Source organism: Lithobates pipiens, unplaced genomic scaffold (assembly GCF_037356315.1).
Source record: "Lithobates pipiens isolate NorthernLeopardFrog02 unplaced genomic scaffold, aLitPip1_a1.2 Scaffold_18, whole genome shotgun sequence".
Lineage (NCBI taxonomy): Eukaryota > Metazoa > Chordata > Amphibia > Anura > Ranidae > Lithobates > Lithobates pipiens.
This window is the reverse complement of record NW_027507758.1, coordinates 374,162,669-374,183,761: the sequence shown is the minus strand read 5'-3', so window position 1 is coordinate 374,183,761 and position 21,093 is coordinate 374,162,669. Positions and strand designations below refer to the sequence as shown.

The following is a 21,093-nucleotide window of genomic DNA, read 5'->3' as shown; positions in this document are numbered from 1 at the left end:
CAAAACATAAGAAAAATATAAATGTCGCATATCACTTTAGACTATGCAAAAGGCTCCTTTTTCTAGACTTTTTGGGGGACGTTTCAGTGGAGACGTTTTTTCAGTTCTTCATTTATTACTTGTCTTTTTATTATTGGTCAGCCAGCACATCTCTAAACACACGCAGTTGCCTCAGCCAACTATTCATGCTCAACTCAAGAAGTAGAGGGAGAAGACTGCACACACACCAACACCTGATGGAAAACAAATGGGCAGTTTTAGTCTAAATCGCTATTCCTCACTAAACCTTGGGGAACAGAGCTTGGACATGCCCAGACATAAGACAGCCACTTGACCTGGACAAAAAAAAAAAAAAAAAAATAGAATAACCAGGAATGCAGCACCTCCCCCCCCACCGTTGCCAGGAATGCAGCACCTCCCCCCCCCCCCCCCACCGTTGCCAGGAATGCAGCACCTCCCCCCCCCCACCGTTGCCAGGAATGCAGCACCTCCCCCCCCCCACCGTTGCCAGGAATGCAGCACCTCCCCCCCACCGTTGCCAGGAATGCAGCACCTCCCCCCCCACCGTTGCCAGGAATGCAGCACCCCCCCCCCCACCGTTGCCAGGAATGCAGCACCCCCCCCCCACCGTTGCCAGGAATGCAGCACCCCCCCCCCACCGTTGCCAGGAATGCAGCACCCCCCCCCACCGTTGCCAGGAATGCAGCACCTCCCCCCCCACCGTTGCCAGGAATGCAGCACCTCCCCCCCCCACCGTTGCCAGGAATGCAGCACCTCCCCCCCCCCACCGTTGCCAGGAATGCAGCACCTCCCCCCCCCACCGTTGCCAGGAATGCAGCACCTCCCCCCCCCCACCGTTGCCAGGAATGCAGCACCCCCCCCCACCGTTGCCAGGAATGCAGCACCCCCCCCCACCGTTGCCAGGAATGCAACACCACCCCCCCCACCGTTGCCAGGAATGCAACACCTCCCCCCCCACCGTTGCCAGGAATGCAACACCTCCCCCCCCACCGTTGCCAGGAATGCAACACCTCCCCCCCCACCGTTGCCAGGAATGCAACACCACCCCCCCCACCGTTGCCAGGAATGCAACACCTCTCCCCCACCGTTGCCAGGAATGCAACACCTCCCCCCCCACCGTTGCCAGGAATGCAACACCTCCCCCCCCACCGTTGCCAGGAATGCAACACCTCCCCCCACCGTTGCCAGGAATGCAACACCTCCCCCCCCACCGTTGCCAGGAATGCAACACCTCCCCCCCCACCGTTGCCAGGAATGCAACACCTCCCCCCCCACCGTTGCCAGGAATGCAACACCTCCCCCCCCCACCGTTGCCAGGAATGCAACACCCCCCCCCCCCCACCGTTGCCAGGAATGCAACACCTCCCCCCACCGTTGCCAGGAATGCAACACCCCCCCCCCCACCGTTGCCAGGAATGCAACACCTCCCCCCACCGTTGCCAGGAATGCAACACCTCCCCCCACCGTTGCCAGGAATGCAACACCTCCCCCCACCGTTGCCAGGAATGCAACACCTCCCCCCACCGTTGCCAGGAATGCAACACCTCCCCCCACCGTTGCCAGGAATGCAACACCTCCCCCCACCGTTGCCAGGAATGCAACACCTCCCCCCACCGTTGCCAGGAATGCAACACCTCCCCCCACCGTTGCCAGGAATGCAACACCTCCCCCCACCGTTGCCAGGAATGCAACACCTCCCCCCACCATTGCCAGGAATGCAACACCTCCCCCCACCATTGCCAGGAATGCAACACCTCCCCCCACCATTGCCAGGAATGCAACACCTCCCCCCACCATTGCCAGGAATGCAACACCTTTTATCTGTGGCCTCATTACTACAAAGTCCCGCCACCTATGATGGACAGAACAGTGGTAGCGCAGGAGATGGGACTTCCTATTACAGAGGCTACTGTGTAAACAGGAAATTCTCCTGTGTATACGGCACCCGTTCCTGTCCCCTCCAAGGCAGGCAGCATATATATCTTTTGTGGCCCTGGTGCTGGGAGATCTTTGGGGCCCACAAAAGATCTATGTCCAAATAACCAGGCGTGCCATTCAAAACCGGAACGTGGGCCGGACTTTAGACATGGCTGGTCTATGACTACACATTCTGTGCCCAGTATTGTACGATAAAAAAAACAGCTTTCTGAAGCACTGTACATGACACAGGCTTCTTTACATCAATACAAGTGGGTTATATGCAGTTGATTTCAGGTGACTGTAAAGTGACAAAAAGCTGCAGAGACATCAACCCATATAACCTCTACCACACCGAGCTAGCCTTGCTTTTCTAGCAACCAATAGCGAGATCATAAGAACAGAGGGGAGGGACCAGTGTACTGTACTGTAACCAAAAAAGGAATTTTACTGGTTAAAAAAAAAAAAAAAAAAAAAAAAGGAATTTTAAATTGCCTGTAAAGTTCTCATCTCCGAGTACTGTACATGACTTCCTAGATCATGGTTATATGCAGCCTTCAGGTGATTGGGCACTTGCAAAAAATAAACTTGCAAGGGTCACCTTAAAAGAAAGCCATATAGCACACTCCGTGAAACCTCAGTATTTTAGCAAACATGAGAGAACAACACAGTAGAGGGGCCTGCATCCTACACTGTACTCCAATAAAGAAAAAATACAGGTAAGTGAAAATTCCTATTAATCTTAATTGTACAGTTATTGTATTCTTAGACCATGGGATATACCCATGCAATAACCAGAGGAGTGGGCAACATGGTGAAATAGAAGGGCGTGGCCTGGAGTTTGATGGCGTAGGACGTGTGGAGTGAGCGCTCCATCTGAGGTAAAATCCTTTTACCCAATCCTGTGGGGAAAATCTCCTTTGAGCACACTACTTCGCTGCCCACGACGTCCGCCTACTTCCCAGCTGTCATGTCGCTGCCGAATCGGGCATCCGAAGCCGTGAGCAAGCTGACTAAATACCGCCACGAGGGTCAGGACACTGAGGGGGAAGATGGCACTGATCCTGTCCAGGCCGCAGAGAAATCTCCATCCAGCGATACTGCTCAAATCCTGGAGGCTGTCTCCTTGTGCCAAACCACTCTCACAACAAAGATTGAGGAGGTTAAAGTGGATATCTCTGTCATCCGGGCAAGACATCCAGAAGTTGAGAGATAGGGCCACTGACACCGAACGCAGAGTGAGCCGCATGGAGGCGGAGGTCGCTCCCCTGCAGGTCTCCACGGAGCAACTTCAACATCCACTGAGTATTGTCCTGCACAAGCAGGACGACATGGAAAACGGACTCAGAAGATGTAACCTGTGGTTTGTCTGCCTCTCAGAACGTTCTGAAGGCTCAGATCCCCCTACCTACCTGGAAAATTTAATAAAGACATTTGATAGAGTGGCCTTTTTATCCTTCGGCTGGCCGCCCTCCACCGTTCGGAGCACCCCCCCAAGAACCTTTATTGCAAAGCTTCTTAATTACAGGGATCGAGGCACAGTTCTGCGCCTCAACCGTGAACGAGGAAACATTATGGTTGGCAAGGTCACAGTCGTGGTATTCCTGGACTTTTCTGCTGAGGTGCAGAAAAAGGGCACAATTTGCAGAAGCTAAGCGGCAACTCTGCATTCACCACCTCCCATATGCCATGTTTTTTTCTGCCCATGTTGAGGCTGCGGGTGGTCCGGGATGGAAGGGCACAGTTCTTTGAGGAGCCCGCCGCTGTCCTGTCATGGCTGGAACATCAACTGGCCAATCAAACTTCCTCAACCGGCTCCAACCTGCAGCCCTGCGAACATGTACTGACTGCTATGGACCCAGGCTACCCATCTTCATCTGAATCATAAGTCTGCGGTTGCCTGGTGCTTTCCCCATGTGCCTATGACCCCCCCCCCCCCCCCATCTTCAAAGCCCCCCCCGGGGACAGCCGAGACCCCTGAAATAACGGGCTGGACGCACTACCTTCTCTCCCAGCTTGCTCCTCAACTGTTGTGGGGGTCAGAAGGAGGGGAAATGGAAATTCCCCAACCCCTTTTTTTCTCCTACCCCCCCTTGATCCTCCGGTGCTTTGCACACACCCTCAGATGCTATTACTTGTCCTGTATTATCTGCCCTAGGGTCACATCTCTGTGCGGTTGTCAGGGTTACTCCCTTAGTAGTGCATCCGATCAGGGGTGCCCCCCACCCGCGGGTACTGCCTCACTTGCTATGTTAAACGGACGTATGGGATATAACCCATGCTGGATTTTTTGACGAGTGCCTCCCCTGTTGGATCCGACCATAGGCCTAAAACTTCTCACGATACCTCTTGGCCACGCTTAAATACTCACATGGAATATGAGAGGGCTCTGTGCTAAACCCAAGGGGACCGCTGTCCTCTCCCATCTTAAGTCCCTGCGGGCAGATGTGTCAGTCCTAGTTGAAATCCACATTACCGGCCAAACTCAAATGGCACTTAAAAAACCTTGGGTCGGTTGGTTATATCATGCCCCGTACACTTCAAACTCCCACGGCATAGCTAGCCTCATAGCTAACACTGTGCAATTCCAACTCCATACCCTGCGGTCGGATCCCCAGGGCCAGTTCCTCTTCATTCACGCTCATGTAGGTGGCCTGGAGGTGGTACTCCTGGCGTTCTAGATCCCACCACCTTTTCAGGTCTATGCCCTGCAGGAGGGTCTTGCGTTCATGGCCAAACACCCCACAGTAACTACAATTTGGCTGGGTGATTTCAATATGATGATTAACCCTAGCTTAGACAGACTTCGTAACGTTGCCCAGACATCTTCCCCACACAACACAAGGTTCGGCAGGTTAATTTCGGAGTTAGCCATGACAGACTCCTGGCGACAAATACCCATCCAAAATACTATTCATGCTTCACCCCCTCGCAACCAGCTATGTCCCGAATTGATTAAATACTGATTCCCCCACCCTGCTGCCTGAGCTCCTTGATGTGGGGTTCGACACCAGGGTACTATCAGACCACTCCCCGTACTGGATGACATTACGTCTCTCAGTGGCCACCAACCCCAACCCCCAACTGTGTTTGGCAGCTGAACCCATTTTGGTTTACCATTCTCCCAGACCTAGACGCAGCCCAAAGGGAGTGGGTACACTTCTTCCACACCAACCTGGGCTCCGCGCCCACTGGGTTGGTCTGGGAGGCTTTTAAGTTGAATGCCCGACTGATTTTGTCTACATGGATCAGCAGATATAAAGCTACGTTCAAAACTGTACTACAACAATCCGAAGAGCTACTCCACTCCCTCGATTAAATATTACTCGAAGACCCATCGGCAGCCAATGCTTCCCTAGTTAAGCTGCAATCTAGGTTAACAGACCAACTGCACTTTGAAAAAGCCAAAAGGGGTATTTTCTTTAGTAAACCATGCATATTTGAACACCGCGAACAAGCGGGAAAGTTGCTGGCTCATCTTGACCACAGCCCCCCGGTCGTGGTCAAGCTCTAGACAGCCTCTGGATCCGTGGTCTCAGACCCCGACCTGGTGGCGGAAGAGTTTAAGCAATTCTACATTAGCCTCTACACATCCACAACATGTCACACCTAAGCCGAATTAACCCAATTCCTCCAAGATATAGACTTCCCTAGCCTCTCCCATTCCCAAATGACCCAGCTAGAAGCACCCATTACATCGGAGTGCATAGCCGAGGCAATCGCAAATCTCCCACCCTCTAAGGCACCAGGCTCTGACTGCCTTCTCCTAGAATTCTACACGCAATTCCAAGATAACCTTATCCCCAAACTACAAGCCCTTTACACTCACAACTTTGACTCATCAACTCTCCTGCCACCTATGGGAGAAGCTCTCATTGTCCTCATCCTCAAACCGGGCAAGGACCCCCTATTGCCAGAATCGTATAGGCCCATTTCACTTCTACAATTAGATGTAAAAATTCTAGCCAAAATCCTCGCCTTGCGCCTTAAAGCAATACTCAGTTTCATACACCCTGACCAGGCAGGGTTTATGCCCAACAAAAACACTGCATTTCATCTTTGCAGACTCTTCATGAATTTACAAACTGCACATGACAAAACAGGCTCCAGGATAGTGGTGAGCCCGGAAGCCGCTAAGCAGGGCTCAAGTCCAGCGGGAACACATGGGAACGGAGCTCCTATACCTTTTCATAGCAGGAACACAGTTCCTTTTAGCAGGACTGGCCTTTGAACAGGGGCGGGCTGCGCTGCATTCTGGGAGTTGTAGTCCGGACCACGCTCAAGTTCCTGGTGGCAGTGGGTGGAGACTGGAGAGAACTGAGCAGCGCAGGAGGAAACTACAACACCCGAGTCACAAACACCGGCTGTGAGTGTCCCGGTGTAATGGCAAACCTCGTAGAATCGGCATGCCTGGTGTGTGATGTCACAGGTGTGCCCCATTCCACTCTCCTTCCCAATTCCTCCTCCTTCTCCCCGCTGCCACACACAGATCTCCACAACTACCGATACCACCTAACCTCCGCTCTATGGGGCCACTGCTGCCACCTCATGGTCAACAAAGGAACAGCACCACACCGCTGTCTGCTCATCACCTCGCTGACAGGTCAGTTGAGATCTCACCAGCCCACACTCTTCCAGGAACTGGAAATTACTGGGGGTGGGTGAAGGGAGCAGAGGACATTACGGGGGGGGGTGAAGGGGGGCAGAGAACGTTACTGGGGGGGGTGAAGGGGACAGAGGAAGTTACTGGGGGGGGGAGTGAAGGATACAGAGAACACTAGGGGGCCAGAGTGAAGGGGGCATTGGATATATTGCATTTCTATATAAAGCAAACAGGGTGTTTCAGATAGTAAGGTACCTATAGCAGTTAGGCCATCCGAGGGAATGATATTCCAACACTTTCCTGCATGTATATGTGGAATACAGCAGACGACAAGTAATATACATTATAACTTATGGGCCTTTGAACTGGAGGTTAACAGGCCTTTAGTTTGTACTGGACACCAATATCATGTTTCAGCTGTTAGGGATTGGTCTGTGCATGTGGATGCATCTTCCATCTACCTGTCCCATATTTTGTTAAACTTAGCTGGACACCCTCTGTATGTATAACACCTTTTTATAGGGGAGTGTGGAGTTAACCTCTCCCATCCACTGCTGGAAAGTCGGAGGAGTTGTTTTAATCCAGGTGCGGGCAATTCGCATTCTGGCTAAAAATAGCGTTTCTTGTAGAAATATACGGAGATATTTCTCCTCTTCAGGGAGAGAGAGGATACCGAGTAGGCACTGACAGGGGCATAAGGATAGGGGAGAGCCCATACGGTCGTGGAGAAATCTGACCACCTGTGACCAGTAGTTTTGGAGTTTGACAGGACCATAGCAAGTGATAGAATGTACCCTGGGAGTCTCCGCATTTGGGACATGTCGAGCTGTAGTTGGGTTTGAACTTAGACGAGTTGGGGCGAGGTATGATCTATGGAGGATATATAGGTGCGTGAGTCTGATAGTTTAGGGGATACTGCCTTGGAGGCGGTCAGTGCATCCTCCCATTCCTCTTCCTCCACTGCTCCCAAGTCCACCTCCCATTGAATCTTTAGCCGCTGCGCCTGTGAGGTGGCCACGGGCAGTATCAGACAGTTGTAAAAAAATAAAAAAAAATAAAATAAAAAAAAGAAATCAGTCCCTTAGGGTCCTGCCCGCGAATCACGTTCACCAGAGGCAGCGTCTCGAGGTGGGGGAACAGAGGCACCAAATTGGATATCAACCACTTTAGGACCGCCGCATGTAATTATACGTCGGCACAATGGCATGGACAGGCACAAGCACGTACCCGTACGTGCCTGGCTTCCAGCGGGTGGGGGGTCCGTTCGGACACCCTCCCGCTGGCTGCGGCGGTCCATTTCGCTTCACGATCTCTCCTGGCAAATGAGAAGCTTCCCCTGCCTGTGTAGTGTAAACACAAGCAGGAGGAAGTGATGTCACTCTCCTCAAGGCGGTCTTTTTGACCGGACGGCGAGGAGAGAAGACATCATAGTAAGTGCACCAACACTACACTGACATTTAGGTACACATAGGCACACTTTAAGCCCCAGTCAGCCCCCGATCACCCCCTGCCCCCCCCGTCCCGTCACAGTGTCACTGATTGCAGTGTTTATTTACTGATCACTGCATTTAGTGTCAGTTGTGACTGTAAAATGTGTCAGGGCAGTTAGTGTTAGGTCCAGGGTAGCCCCCACCCCCACCCAATAAAGGTTTAACCCCTTGATTGCCCCCCCCGGTAACCCTTTCACCCCCTTTTGCCAGTGTCGCTAAGCAATCATTTTTCTGATCGCTGCATTAGTGTCACTGGTGCCGCTAGGTAGCTAGTTATTTTTTAGGTTCACCACCAGGTTTTTATAGCGTTAGGTACCCCCATATACTACCTAATAAAGGTTTTAACCCCCCCGATTGCCCCTAGAGTTAACCCTTTCACCAGCGATCACAGTATAAGTGTCACTGGTGACGCTGGTTAGCCAGTTATTTAGGTTCCCCATCAGGTTTTTATATAGCGTCAGGGACCCCCATATACTACCTAATAAAGGTTTTAACCCCCTGATTGCCCCTAGTTAACCCTTTCACCAGTGATCACTGTATAAGTGTTACGGGTGACGCTGGTTAGTTAGTTTGCTTTTTATAGCATCAGGGCACCCACCATTTATTACCCAATAAAGGTTTAAACCCCTGATCACCCGGCGGGTGATATCAATTAGGTTTTAGGGTAGATAGGGTCTGCGTTCCCCCAGGCAGCGCTAGGTTAGTGCCAGTACCGCTAACACCCACGCGCAAAGCATACACCTCCCATAGTGGTATAGTATCTGAACAGATCAACATCTGATCAGATCTATACTAGCGTTCCCAGCAGATTAGGGTTCCAAAAAAACGCACTGTTAGCAGGATCAGCCCAGATACCTGCTAGCACCTGTGTTTTGCCCCTCCACCCAGCCCACCCAAGTGCAGTATCGATCGATCACTGTCACTTACAAAAGACTAAACACATAACTGCAGCGTTCGCAGAGTCAGGCCTGATCCCTGCGATCGCTAACAGGTTTTTTTTGTAGCATTTTATATTTAAATCCTGAAGGTGGTGCTTGGTTTTCGGGGTCCCGTACGCGGCTAGGCTCCCAAAAAGCCCCCCACATGTGGTATCCCCGTGCTCCGGAGAAGCGGCAGAACGTATTTTGGGGTATAATTTCACATATGCCCATAGCATGGGTGAGCAATATATCATTTAGTGACAACTTTGTGCACAAAAAAAAAATAAAGTTTGTAATATTCCCGCAACTTGTGGCAAAATATAAAACATTCCATGGACTCAACATGCCTCTCAGTAACTAGCTTGGGGGTGTCTACTTTCCAAAATGGGGTCATTTGGGGGGGATGCGTGTCATTTTGGCATTTTATGGCCTTCGAAACTGATAGGTAGTGAGGAGTGAAATCAAAAATTTGCACCCTTAGAAATCCTGAAGGCAGCGATTGGTTTTCGGGGTGCCGTACCTGGCTAGACTCACAAAAAGTCCAACACATGTGGTATACCCGTACTCAGGAGAAGCAGCAGAATATATTTTGGGGTGCAATTCCACATATAACTATGGCATGTGTGAGCAATATATCATTTAGTGACAACTTTTTGTAAACCTTTTTTTTGTCATTATTCAAATCACTTGGGACAAAAAAAAAAAAAATATTCAATGGGCTCAACATGCCTCTCAGCAATTTCCTTGGGGCGTCTCCTTTCCAAAATTGGGTCATTTGGGGGGGGGGGGGGGGGGGGTACTGCCATGCCATTTTAGCACCTCAAGAAATGAGACAGGCAGTCATAAATTAAAAGCTGTGTAAATTCCAGAAAATGTACTCTAGTTTGTAGACGCTATAACTTCTGCGCAAACCAATATACGCTTATTGACATTTTTTTTACTAAAGACATGTTGCTGAATACATTTTGGCCTAAATGTATGACAAACAGATTATTAAATTTTTCTTATAACAAAAAGTAGAAAATATATATTTTTTTTCAAAATTGAGTCTTTTCCCATTTACAGCGTAAAAAAAAAAAAAAAAAAAAAAAAAAAAAAAAAATCGCAGCGGCAATCAAATACAATCAAAAGAAAGCTCCATTTGTGGGAAGAAAGACGCAAATTTTGTTTGGGTACAACATTGCATGACCGCACAATTAACAGTTAAAGCAGTGCAGTGCCAAATTGTAAAAAGACCTCTGGTCCTTAGGCTGACAATTGGTCCGGGGCTTAAGTGGTTAAGAACATGTCAGAGCTGTAAATAGTCAAAGAGCATTCGGTTAGTTAATTCAAAGTCATCCTTAATGGCCTGGAATGACCCGATTATCCTGTTGCTCGGAACATGCGAGGGGAAAAGGATACCCTTCGCAATCCAAATATTTTGGTCAGGAACAGTTTGTAGTTCAGGGAGTTGGGGGTTATCCCATAGAGGCGTATACGTGTGGAGCACAAGGGCTTTAGTCTCGTTTCTGGTGTCTCGCCAAATTTTGCAATGGTGGGACAGCATGCTGTTTCTAGTGTCTGGGGGCACATGAGTGTCGCATAGGAGGATCTGGAACGGATGCGCAACTAGGCCCGGGCGGGAGGAGCAAACAAGAGCCAAGTATCGATCCTCGTCTAACTGGTTAAAATAGTAAAAGGGAGATAATTGGGAAGCTACATAATATAGAGCTAATAATATAGAGCCAAGTCCGGGTAGAGCGGTGCCTCCCAGATGCGTTGGGCACTTCAGAGTTCACCAGGAGAGCTTGTGTCGGGAGGAGCCCCCATACGAAGGTGCTGAGAATGGCTTCCATTGACTTAAAAATGTGGGGGGGGGGGTGTATGTTGAGGGGAGCATGCCAGAATAAATAGAGTAGTTTAGGGAGGAGAATCATAACCCCAAGAGGAAGTCGGGACCAGACTTGTGTTTTGACTTTAAGGTGGGCAAATAGGGTGTCCAAATTCAATCCTATATAGTCTGCAAGGTCTCTTGAACACTGTACTCCAAGGTATTTAATTTTGGTTGGCTCTGACAAGAGGGAGCGCTGCCTGGGCCTCGGATGGGATCCAAGTACAGAGGGAGAATCTGGGACTTGGACCAATTTGTAGGTCGGAGTATTCTCCAAACTGTTTTAACAGCTGTAAAGCTGCTTCTAGGGATGGGCCTGAGTCTTGTAGGTGTAGGAGCATGTCATCCGCCTACAGGCTGAGAGTCTGTCATCTGGCCCACACGGAGACCTTTGATGAGGGGATGGGTTCTGATGGCAATGGCCGGAGATTCCATGGCCAGGGCATACAATAAGGGTGATATGGGACACCCTTGACGAGTGCCCCTGGACAGTGCAAATGGTTCAGATATCCTGCCATTGATTTGAATCCAGGCAGTGGGAGCCAGGTTAAGGAGTTGCAGCCATTTGATAAATTTGGGGCCGCAGCCAAATCTGCAGAGTCACTCCCAAAGATAGCTCCATTCCACAGAGTCAAACGCCTTAGCGGCAGGGGTCAAGTCCTGGGGGAAAAGAAAAAAAAAAAAAAAAAGTACAGGCACTCACCCAAGATCCTCCACCCCCCACCTCCAAAAATACAAAATCAGTGTATATCGCCTTTACATCAGGGTCCGCAGAGTTCCTTCCAGAGTTTACACTGCAAGGGGGAACTCTGCGAAGGGTATCCTTTTCCTCTCACGTTCCGAGCAACAGGGTAATCCGGTCATTCCAGGCCATAAAGGATGACTTTTAATTAACTAACCGAATGCTCTTTCACTATTTATAGCTCTGACATTCTCTTAATATCCAATTTGGTGCCTCCGTTACCCCACCTCAAGACGCCACCCCTGGTGAACGTGATTCGCAGGCAGGACCCTACGGGACTGATTTCTTTTTTTTTTTATAATGGTCTCATACTGCCCTCCCAGGCACAGCGGCTAAAGATTCAATGGGAGGTGGACTTGGGAGCAGTGGAGGAAGAGGAATGGGAGGATGCACTGACCGCCTCCAAGGCAGTATCCCCTAAACTATCAGATAGACTCACGCAACTTTATATCCTCCATAGATCATACCTCGCCCCAACTCGTCTAAGTTCAAACCCAACTACAGCTCGACATGTCCCAAATGTGGAGACTCCCAGGGTACATTCTATCACTTGCTATGGTCCTGTCAAACTCCAAGACTACTGGTCCCAGGTGGTCAGATTTTTCCACGACCATATGGGCTCTCCCCTAACCTTATGCCCCCGTCAGTGCCTACTCCGCATCCTCTCTCTCCTGAAAGAGGAGAAATATCTCTGTATATTTCTACAAGAAGCGCTATTTTTAGCCAGAAAGCAAATTGCCCGTACCTGGATTAAAACAACTCCTCCGACTATCCAGCAGTGGATGGGAGAGGTTAACTCCACACTCCCCTATAAAAAGGTGTTATACATACAGAGTGTGTCCAGCTAAGTTTAACAAAATATGGGACAGGTAGATGGAAGATGCATCCACATGCACAGACCAATCCCTAACAGCTGAAACATGATATTGGTGTCCAGTACAAACTAAAGGCCTGTTAACCTCCAGCTCCAATGCCCATAAGTTATAATGTATATTACTTGTATTACTGCTGTATTCCACATATACATGCAGGAAAGTGTTGGAATATCATTCCCTCAGATGGCCTAACTGCTATAGGTACCTTACTATCTGAAACACCCTGTATGCTTTATATAGAAATGCAATATATTTAATGGTAACTAATGTCAAATGGGATTTATTTTTGTTTAGTGCACGTTGCACTTGGTTCTTGTTGATGCATCACGTTATTCTTCTATGATGCTCCATAAACGTATTTTTTGGAAAAAAAACATGGCAAAATAGAACAGAAAACAAGGTTTAGAAACTACCCCCACCCTCCAGAAAAATAAAGAAACAAAGCATCTTGAGGTTGCCTCAGCAGAGGCCTTAATATTCACATAGTAGAACTTAAAAATGTGTGAACAGAATACAAAGTGATGGATTTGCAAATTAGGGAAGTAGATGCTTCATGTAGAAAAGCCCAAGACACCCACCTTTGCAGAATGGGCAAGGAGGAACTCTACCCTTAAGAACGTAAGCCTTAGAAATTAGTTGCCTGATCCACCTAGCAAAGGTGCAACAGGAAGCAGAAGGGCCCACAGGCAGGACAAAGAGGGACTGAGTTTTGCAACTAGAGACTGACTTTTAGCTAGAGTGACGGCCATGACCACATCTGAACCATAAAGGGCGATTTACATGACATTTCATAACAAAGCGAAGCAAGTACAAGACCATCATTACACCACTGATGAGGTAGATGAGGTTGCTAAATTACTTTACTCTGGATCCTGTTCCCTCGCAAATGCTACATTCACCCTCTAGCTCTATTTTACACTCTAACCCACATCTTCAAATCTCTCCCTCTCTTCTGGCATCTTCGCCAACTCTTTAAAAGATGCACTTATCAGCCCCATACAGCCCTCACTGGACCCAACCAATCTTAACCTAGACCCCATCTCCCTGGTCCCCTTTTTTTGTAAAATCTTTATTTTGAAACATTTTAACAGAAGAATACACTTGAGTATACATTAGACAGGTGTATCAGGACCAAATACAAGACAAATAAACTGAAACAATGACACCCATAGATCCTTTCCCGGGTGGCAGAGAGTTGGTGGTCTAAGTCGGACACATAAGTCTGGTGCTCGACTCCTAACTAACGCCTGTAGTGTCTCTTGCATAACCATGCCTAATCTGGTTTCTCCGAGCTAGGGCCCTGCCCCAGAGTGCCTCTAATTTCAAGGGAGGGGATAGGCTGGTGCCCAATCCCCCTCCCCCCTATATGCATGGGGTCGGGGAGGCATTGGGCCGCCCCCCCGACAGCTACCCAGGAGAGGGGGGCCAAATTGCCTCCATGTAGCTCTCCCGGGCCTCCCCCGGGGGTGAAGCAGGCCCGCAGCAATCCCACCGCCCAGGAGGGGCGGGTCTGTAAGGGCCCCTTGGTCGCATTTTTAACCAAACTCCTTGAACGTCTAGTCCACAACCCACTGAGCATCCACCTTGCTGATAATAGCCTTCTTGATCTCCTTCAGTCTGGATTTCATTCTCAACATTCTACAGGAACTGCTCTCCTAAAACTAACAAACGTTCCACTAATGGCCAAACCTAAGTGACACTATTCTGCACTCCTACTCATGGACCTCTCTGCTGCCTTCGATATGGTTAACCACCCCCTCCTAATCAAAAAACTCCACACCTTTGGTCTCCGTGACGTAACTCCAGGTATTTTTTTTGCAACGTTACATTGGCCTGAATACATTTAAGAATGCATATATATGCCCTACCTGTGGTATCTGTGGAAGATGATCAGTGTATTGGCCATTACCACTACAGTAATTGCTGCTGCTTTCCATGTCCTGTGCCAAGTGGCTGCAGTGCTGCATACTGAACACAGAGGTTTGCTCACGTGGCACAGGAGCCAGTCACAGGTTCCCTTGCATTTTTCTCAATGAATGAGAGGCGTTCACCAATTGGACAAAACGAAGATCATGACATCACTGCCCTGCCTCTACACCTTGTCCAATCAGAGAATTCCTTGCATTCTTTGAGAAAATAGCAAGGCGTTCTGTGAATGGGGTTTATCCTGTCCCCATTCTCCATTTGTGGCTGGTGTAAAATGCCACGATTCCAAATAAGAACGCAGGAAGGACAAATAAAAGGTTTACCTAGGATTTACAAAATAAATCAAATTTACTTGCAAGAAGTCCATAACTACATTTTCATATCAATTTATAACTGCATTCCCTGCCAGCCCTAAGCTTATACGCTCCCAGGTGCAATATCTAACAGTCCAGTTTGCAATATGTTTGGCTACATAATAAGATTGCAACTCCCTCTCCCTGCATGCAGTAGACTGCAACAGGAAAATGTAGACAGTCCTTATACAAGACATATTATACCTTAAATACTTAAAAGTGGTTGTAAACCGCAGTTCATGATATATGAACAAAGCATTTCCCTCTAATGCATACTTGTCTCAATTAAGAGCACCAAGAGTAATTTATCTTTGCTGCTTCATTCCGCTATCAGCATAATTCACTGACAAGTTTTTTCCGACTCCAAGAGAAAATGTGGAAATGGGGAGAAACCGACAAGCTGATTGACAGACTTAGCCCCTACCCTGTCCACCTTTAGTAGTTCCCTGAAAACTCGCTTATTAAGGGAAGCCTATCCAACACCCACCTAACTGTCCCCGAGCCACCCTCATCAAATCATTCTCTGCAGCTATTACCTTTAGTACCACTACCCCCTCCCTTTAGAATGTAAGCTCTACGAGCAGGGCCCTCCTGTACCTTTTGTATTGTACTGTAATTGTGCTGCCCCCCCTATACATTGTAAAGCACTGCGTAAACTTTTTGGCACTATATAAATCGTGTATAATTCCTGTGTGCTGTGTAAAGGGGTATTTCCCCTTCTCTCCAATCAGCTGTCAGAGTTCTATTTACAGAGCTGTGCAGATTGTAATTTCAGCTCTGCCCCCTTTTTCCTCAATGCTCGGAGAAACTCTGGACTTCGAAAGGATGTAGAAGAGGGGGCTGCAGATAAACCTTACGTAGACAGATTTGTTTAATCTCTGTGTACCACCTAAGGAAAGCAATTTCACTGGGTGTATGAAAGGGTTCACATCCATTTTAAATAGAGGACTAGATTATTTGGGTGACATTAAAGCTTCTAAATTGCTATATGTGGGACTCTGCCCTATGCTTACCAAAGTATTTAGGTGTGCGTTGCTGTGTGGAACGCTTGTAAGTTCCAACTGTAATGTAAAACTGCTAAGAAAAAAAATCTATCTATATAAAAAATAAAATTACCTCTCTTTACAAACTTACCCTGGTTTGTGTACAATCTCTCTAAGGACTCTGACTGCATCATCATTGCTCATGTTCTCAAAATTTATGTCATTGACCTGCAGAAATCAAAGATGCAGGACCTGGTTAATTTCAGTTCTGTAGGACTCCACAAGAAAGTTGAATATTTTGTGCAAGAAAACAATTAAATGGCGGCAGTTTAAAATTATCATGCATAATATGGTCACAAAGGTCCATTTTCAGAAAAAAGTACACTAAATTATTTTTGCTGCACAAACAAAAAAACTTATTTTGGCAAAAAATAAAACGGTAGATGGCCTAGAAGTTCTGCTTCAACAAAATGGTGCCTGTCTGTACACAGACACTGACTCCCTATTGCATACATTTCAATGAAATTGGTAAAAGATGGACTCAACTCCTGTTCTCCACCTGTAGAGAATGCCTCAGACACATTTTGTCCCAGGACTTAATCGTAGAGGCAATGCACAGGAAACAACACTGGTGATTATATAGCATCATAAGCCATAAATGAACAGAATCCAGGCAGATCGGTTGTGAGCACAACAGCTCCACCTGCTGCTCGGAGGACAAAGCTACAGGACTTGCAGTAGTGTATTGATTAAAGTGTACTGCATTACCTATCAAAATAATGCCTTTTGCCATAAGACCAAAGAGCAAACTCGTTCATAGAATTATAAACACTGGGTCAATGTAGAACCAAATAACCTGCCATTGGAATGTCCAGAGAAAGTTTGTAGCAAGCAAAGTCATAAAAAACGAAATTTCTCATTTCTATACTTGATCTGGGTCAGTAACTCAAAGTACCAAAGCATCAGCATGACAGCTGAGCAACTGACTTTGCCGACAGAGGTTGTCAATGGCAACCTACATATTTCTCCCTGGACAGGTTTTCTTGAAGGCTTCATGCACACTATGCTCCTCTAATGCTTTTCTCCTGGCAGAAAACTAGTGGCAAACACATTTAGGTGCAACAAGCATTTGGGTGTCCATCCATTTTAGTGAAATGAATGACCGCACATAGTATATAGAAGCATCAGGTGTTAATTCTGCCCAAAGGCTCCTCTCCTGAAGGCAATATTGGTGCGTTCAGACTTCTGCCCAAAAATGCCCGCCTCTAAAAAGCAATGTGTGCATGGACACATAGGGGTTGATTTACATAAGGCAAATCCACCCTGCACTACAAGTACACTTGAAAGTGGACTTGTAAGTGCAGTCGTTGTAGACCGCTGTAGATCTGAGGGGAAAGCTCTGCTGATTTTATCACCAAATTTGCAAGCTAAAATGCCGTTTTTTTTCCCTTGCATGTCTCCCTCAGATCTACAGTGACTGCACGTTCAAGTGCACTTGTAATGCAAACTGGATTTGCCTTTATATGTTAGCCTATGGGATTATTAACGAAAGGCGTTTAGGGGCAGGAAAAAAATTCAAACCTATGCAAAACAGGCGTTTTGACAGCTGCAGTGTGCATGAGTCCCAATACTGCTTTCTGAGGTTTGCAGGATAAATCTAGATGTAAGCACCTGCAGTAACATATCTCCTGGCTCAATTCTCCCATCAGCAGCCACAGCTCCTCCTTTCATGATGGAACCAATGTAGATTCCTCCATCCCCACGTTCATTACTTTGTCCAACGATGCTGATGCCCAGAAAGTTGTATTTTTCTAGTTGCACAAATACACAACAGGAAAATAATTAACAACAAATAAACACAAATAAATAAAAGATAAGTCTAAGAAATACACAGAAACTAACAAACTAGCTGGTGTCTAAGTCTGAAAAACTTACAAATGTCTGTTATGAGTCAAACTGTTAGATATCCCACCAGAACCAACACATTCTGATGGAAGAGATGCATCAACTGTTGACATGGTTTTGGACAAGCTGGGAAAAAGGGGGAGTGAATCAGTATACCACACTCACCCATATTGAGCGTGACTGTGATTATGTTCAAAGACATAGTCGAGTCTGTGATACTGCTGAAAGACGACGACTGGAAAAAGAAAAAATAACGTTACTGGTTAGTCTATACAGGTTTAAATACATTTCCACATTCCTATCATGTTTTAATTTTTTTTTTTTTTTTTTTAAAACACCCTTTAGTAAAGCTGGGTATGCACATACAGAATTTGTCCCATGGCTGCAGAGCTGATCTGTGTAATCTTAGGAATGGGGGAAACACGGATGCCCACTATCAGACTAGAATAATGCAGAGAGAGATCCCTGAAACACCGCTTGTGTGGATGCGGGGATCTGCGAGACTTTTGCTGAACCCGCTGGTTAAAGGAAAAAATTAAAAATAAAACTCCCAATGTACACAATGTTTAAGAGTGTTTATGCTCAAAACCAAAAAAATACTTATAAATATACTGCCTGAAGATCAAAAGTGGCTTGATAAATTGGCTGGATCAAAGATCAGCGATTGCTCAGTTCTTGATCTTCAGTGAGCAGAGAGTCAATAACTGTCAGTCATTCGCTCACTGCTCTGCCCCTCCAGCACTCACTGAAGCCCTGGGTTGTGGAGGGGGTGAAAGTGGCTGGCTCAGTCTCTCCATGGCATGCTAAGAGACAGACATACCTGCCAGGCAGCCATGTCGGAAGATCCGGACAATATTTTCAGGATCCCTGCAGAGTCCAGACCAGCCCTGTGACATCAGCCGACAGCAGACTTTAGTCCAGTTTAATCTGAGTCACCGGAGTGCAGAACTAAGTGCACCCTTGTGACCCACAAAAATACAACAAAATAGCTTTAGCCATACTTCTTTAAGAAGAAAATAATTTTTAAGTTAATTATCTGTAGCCTTAAGGGCTCATTTACATTTCCTTCAAAACATTTAGACACGCTTTGTTAAACCTCTGAACACCAGTCTAAGCCCCTGTCAAATAAAAAGGTTAGCTTACAGTCCTGTTTAACCACTTAAGGACTGAGCCTCTTTTTGAGATTTGTTTACAAGTTAAACAGTTTTTTATGCTAGAAAATTATGTATAATGTTTGGGGGTTCTAACATCCTAGAGAATAAAATAGTGGTCGTTGCAATACTTTGTCACACCGTATTTGCGCAGCGCTCTTACAAGCAAAAAATACACTTGTTTGTATTAAAAAATAAGACAACAGTAAAGTTAGGCCAATTATTATATTGTGAAAGATAATGTTACGCCGAGTAAACTGATAAACATGTCACACTTAAAAATTGCTCCCGCTCGTGGCATGGCGATAAACTTTTACCCTTAAAAATCTCCATAGGCAGCATTTAAAAAATTCTACAGGTTGCATGTTTTAAGTTAAAGAGCGGGGCTAGAATTATTGCTCTCGCCCTACCGAACACGTGATATATCTCACATGTGTGGTTTGAACACAGTTTTCATATGCGGGCACTGACCACATATGCGTTTGCTACTGCACGGGAGCTCGGAGGGATGGGGCACGTTTAAAACTTTTTTTCAATTTCACAAAAATTGTGTCACTTTTATTCCTATTACAGTAATAGAGTAATACAATGTAATACAAAAAAAGCATGACAGGACCTCTTAAAATATGAGATCTGCGGTCAAAAAAACCTCAGATCTCATATTTACACTAAAATGCAATAAAAAAAATGGCCCTTTAAGAGCTATGGGCAGAAGTGACGTTTTGACCTCGTTTCCGCCCTGCAATGGTATGGAGACAGGTTGGGGCCATCTTCCCCTCATTTGTCTCCATACCCAGCATGAAAAAGGATCCGATCACCTCCGCCACTGCTGACGGCTCTGGTAAGCGGCGGAGGTCACCGGAGTGAGGTGGGATGGGGGCCCCCTCTCCCGCCTGCCGATAAGGCAGAGACCATAAGGCAGAGGCGACCATTATCAGAAAACAGAACTGCTGGCCAAAGAAGAGGAGGATACCGGGGGTTATGGCCGCTAGCTGCTACCATAACAATATTCCTCTTCAAAAGTAGGACACATATTGGCGTGTGGCAGTCCGGAAGTGGTTAAACATTCCGTTGCTTTGCTTTAAAAAGGATACCCCATGTCTATGGCAAAGCTCGCTTGAAGCACCTGCAGCTTTAATTTGTCTTTGGCTTAATTTTTTTTGAGAAATTGCAGGTATGAGATATCAAACACACACACACACACACACACACACACACACACACACACACACACACACACACACCCCCCCCATCTGCCAAGCTTCATTAAAGCTTCAAAAAAGCAACAGCGAAGCATCAAAAAAAAAAAAAAAAACATATTCAAGAGATGGGCACTTTAATGTGTGTTGAAGCCGAAGCAAGTGTGAACGAGACCTAAAAAAGCTTTGTGGACTGTATTCCATATACTTCTCTCTGTATTTGTTTTAACAGTACTATAAAGAGAAACAATTTTTTTCTTAATTCAAGATTAGACAATACATTTATATAAAAAAACACAAACACAATCAATGTCTTCAAAGAAATAGACCTCACCCTCTCAACACGAGGGGTTTTTGTTTTCCTTCTGCGTCTCTTGTGCCTCCTCATTAGACGAGATGCACTGCTCTGCTCTGTGGAGTTACTAAACCTGCAAGCCGAATATTGTATAAATAGAAAAAAAAAAAACAGTACAGTAAGTGATCAACCTGTTCTCACTAGAATCCAAACACACACTAGAACATGTCACATATGTTCTCACATATTGCCCCCCAAAGCAGTGATCTGATGCATGTCAAAGTTTTTTTTTTCATCCATGGAAAAGTGATGCGTCATTCAGATTTCGAATACACAGAAAAATTCTCTGTGTACATCAAGTGTTCTCTATTCTATATAGAGAAACCGTTATCCCTTATGCAGCCTAATCACTGCAAGCAGCAGGTTAATCAGTCATATTAACTACCGTTATCAATTCTCATATGTATGCTTACTTGACAAGGGTTTCCTTCCTTAAAGCCCGTATACACAATCACATCTTATGAAAAATACTGAATTCGAATCAGACGATAATCTGATCGTTAGTACATAGCTTTTGAGAGCCGACTGAAACAGTTCCCCAGATAAAACAATTTTAATTTAATCAGTACAGTTGCCATTCAAAAACACAATCCAAAGACACTACAACACACCACTTCTGAATTTGTCTGTCATATGAGAATTTTCATGACTTATTAAATTCTTCATATAAGAGAGAAGAAAAAAAAAAAAAAAGGACGATCAGTCGTCTGATAATCTCATCTTGTGTACCAGGCATTACCCTATGTCCTAATTGTAAGCACTGGCAAAGAAAGTAAACTATAA

At 46.5% G+C, this 21,093-nt stretch overlaps 1 protein-coding gene across 1 annotated transcript in view; it reads right to left on the bottom strand.

Annotated features, from left to right (window-relative positions):
* DVL3 (dishevelled segment polarity protein 3) overlaps window positions 1–21,093 on the bottom strand; it is a gene marked incomplete in the record, with an annotated part of 225,661 nt that overhangs the window by 17,451 nt on the left and 187,117 nt on the right. Inside the window, 4 exon segments of the mRNA XM_077487709.1 lie at window positions 15,852–15,928; window positions 17,372–17,511; window positions 17,771–17,840; window positions 20,290–20,383. Of these exon segments, the coding sequence (XP_077343835.1) occupies window positions 15,852–15,928; window positions 17,372–17,511; window positions 17,771–17,840; window positions 20,290–20,383 (381 nt within the window).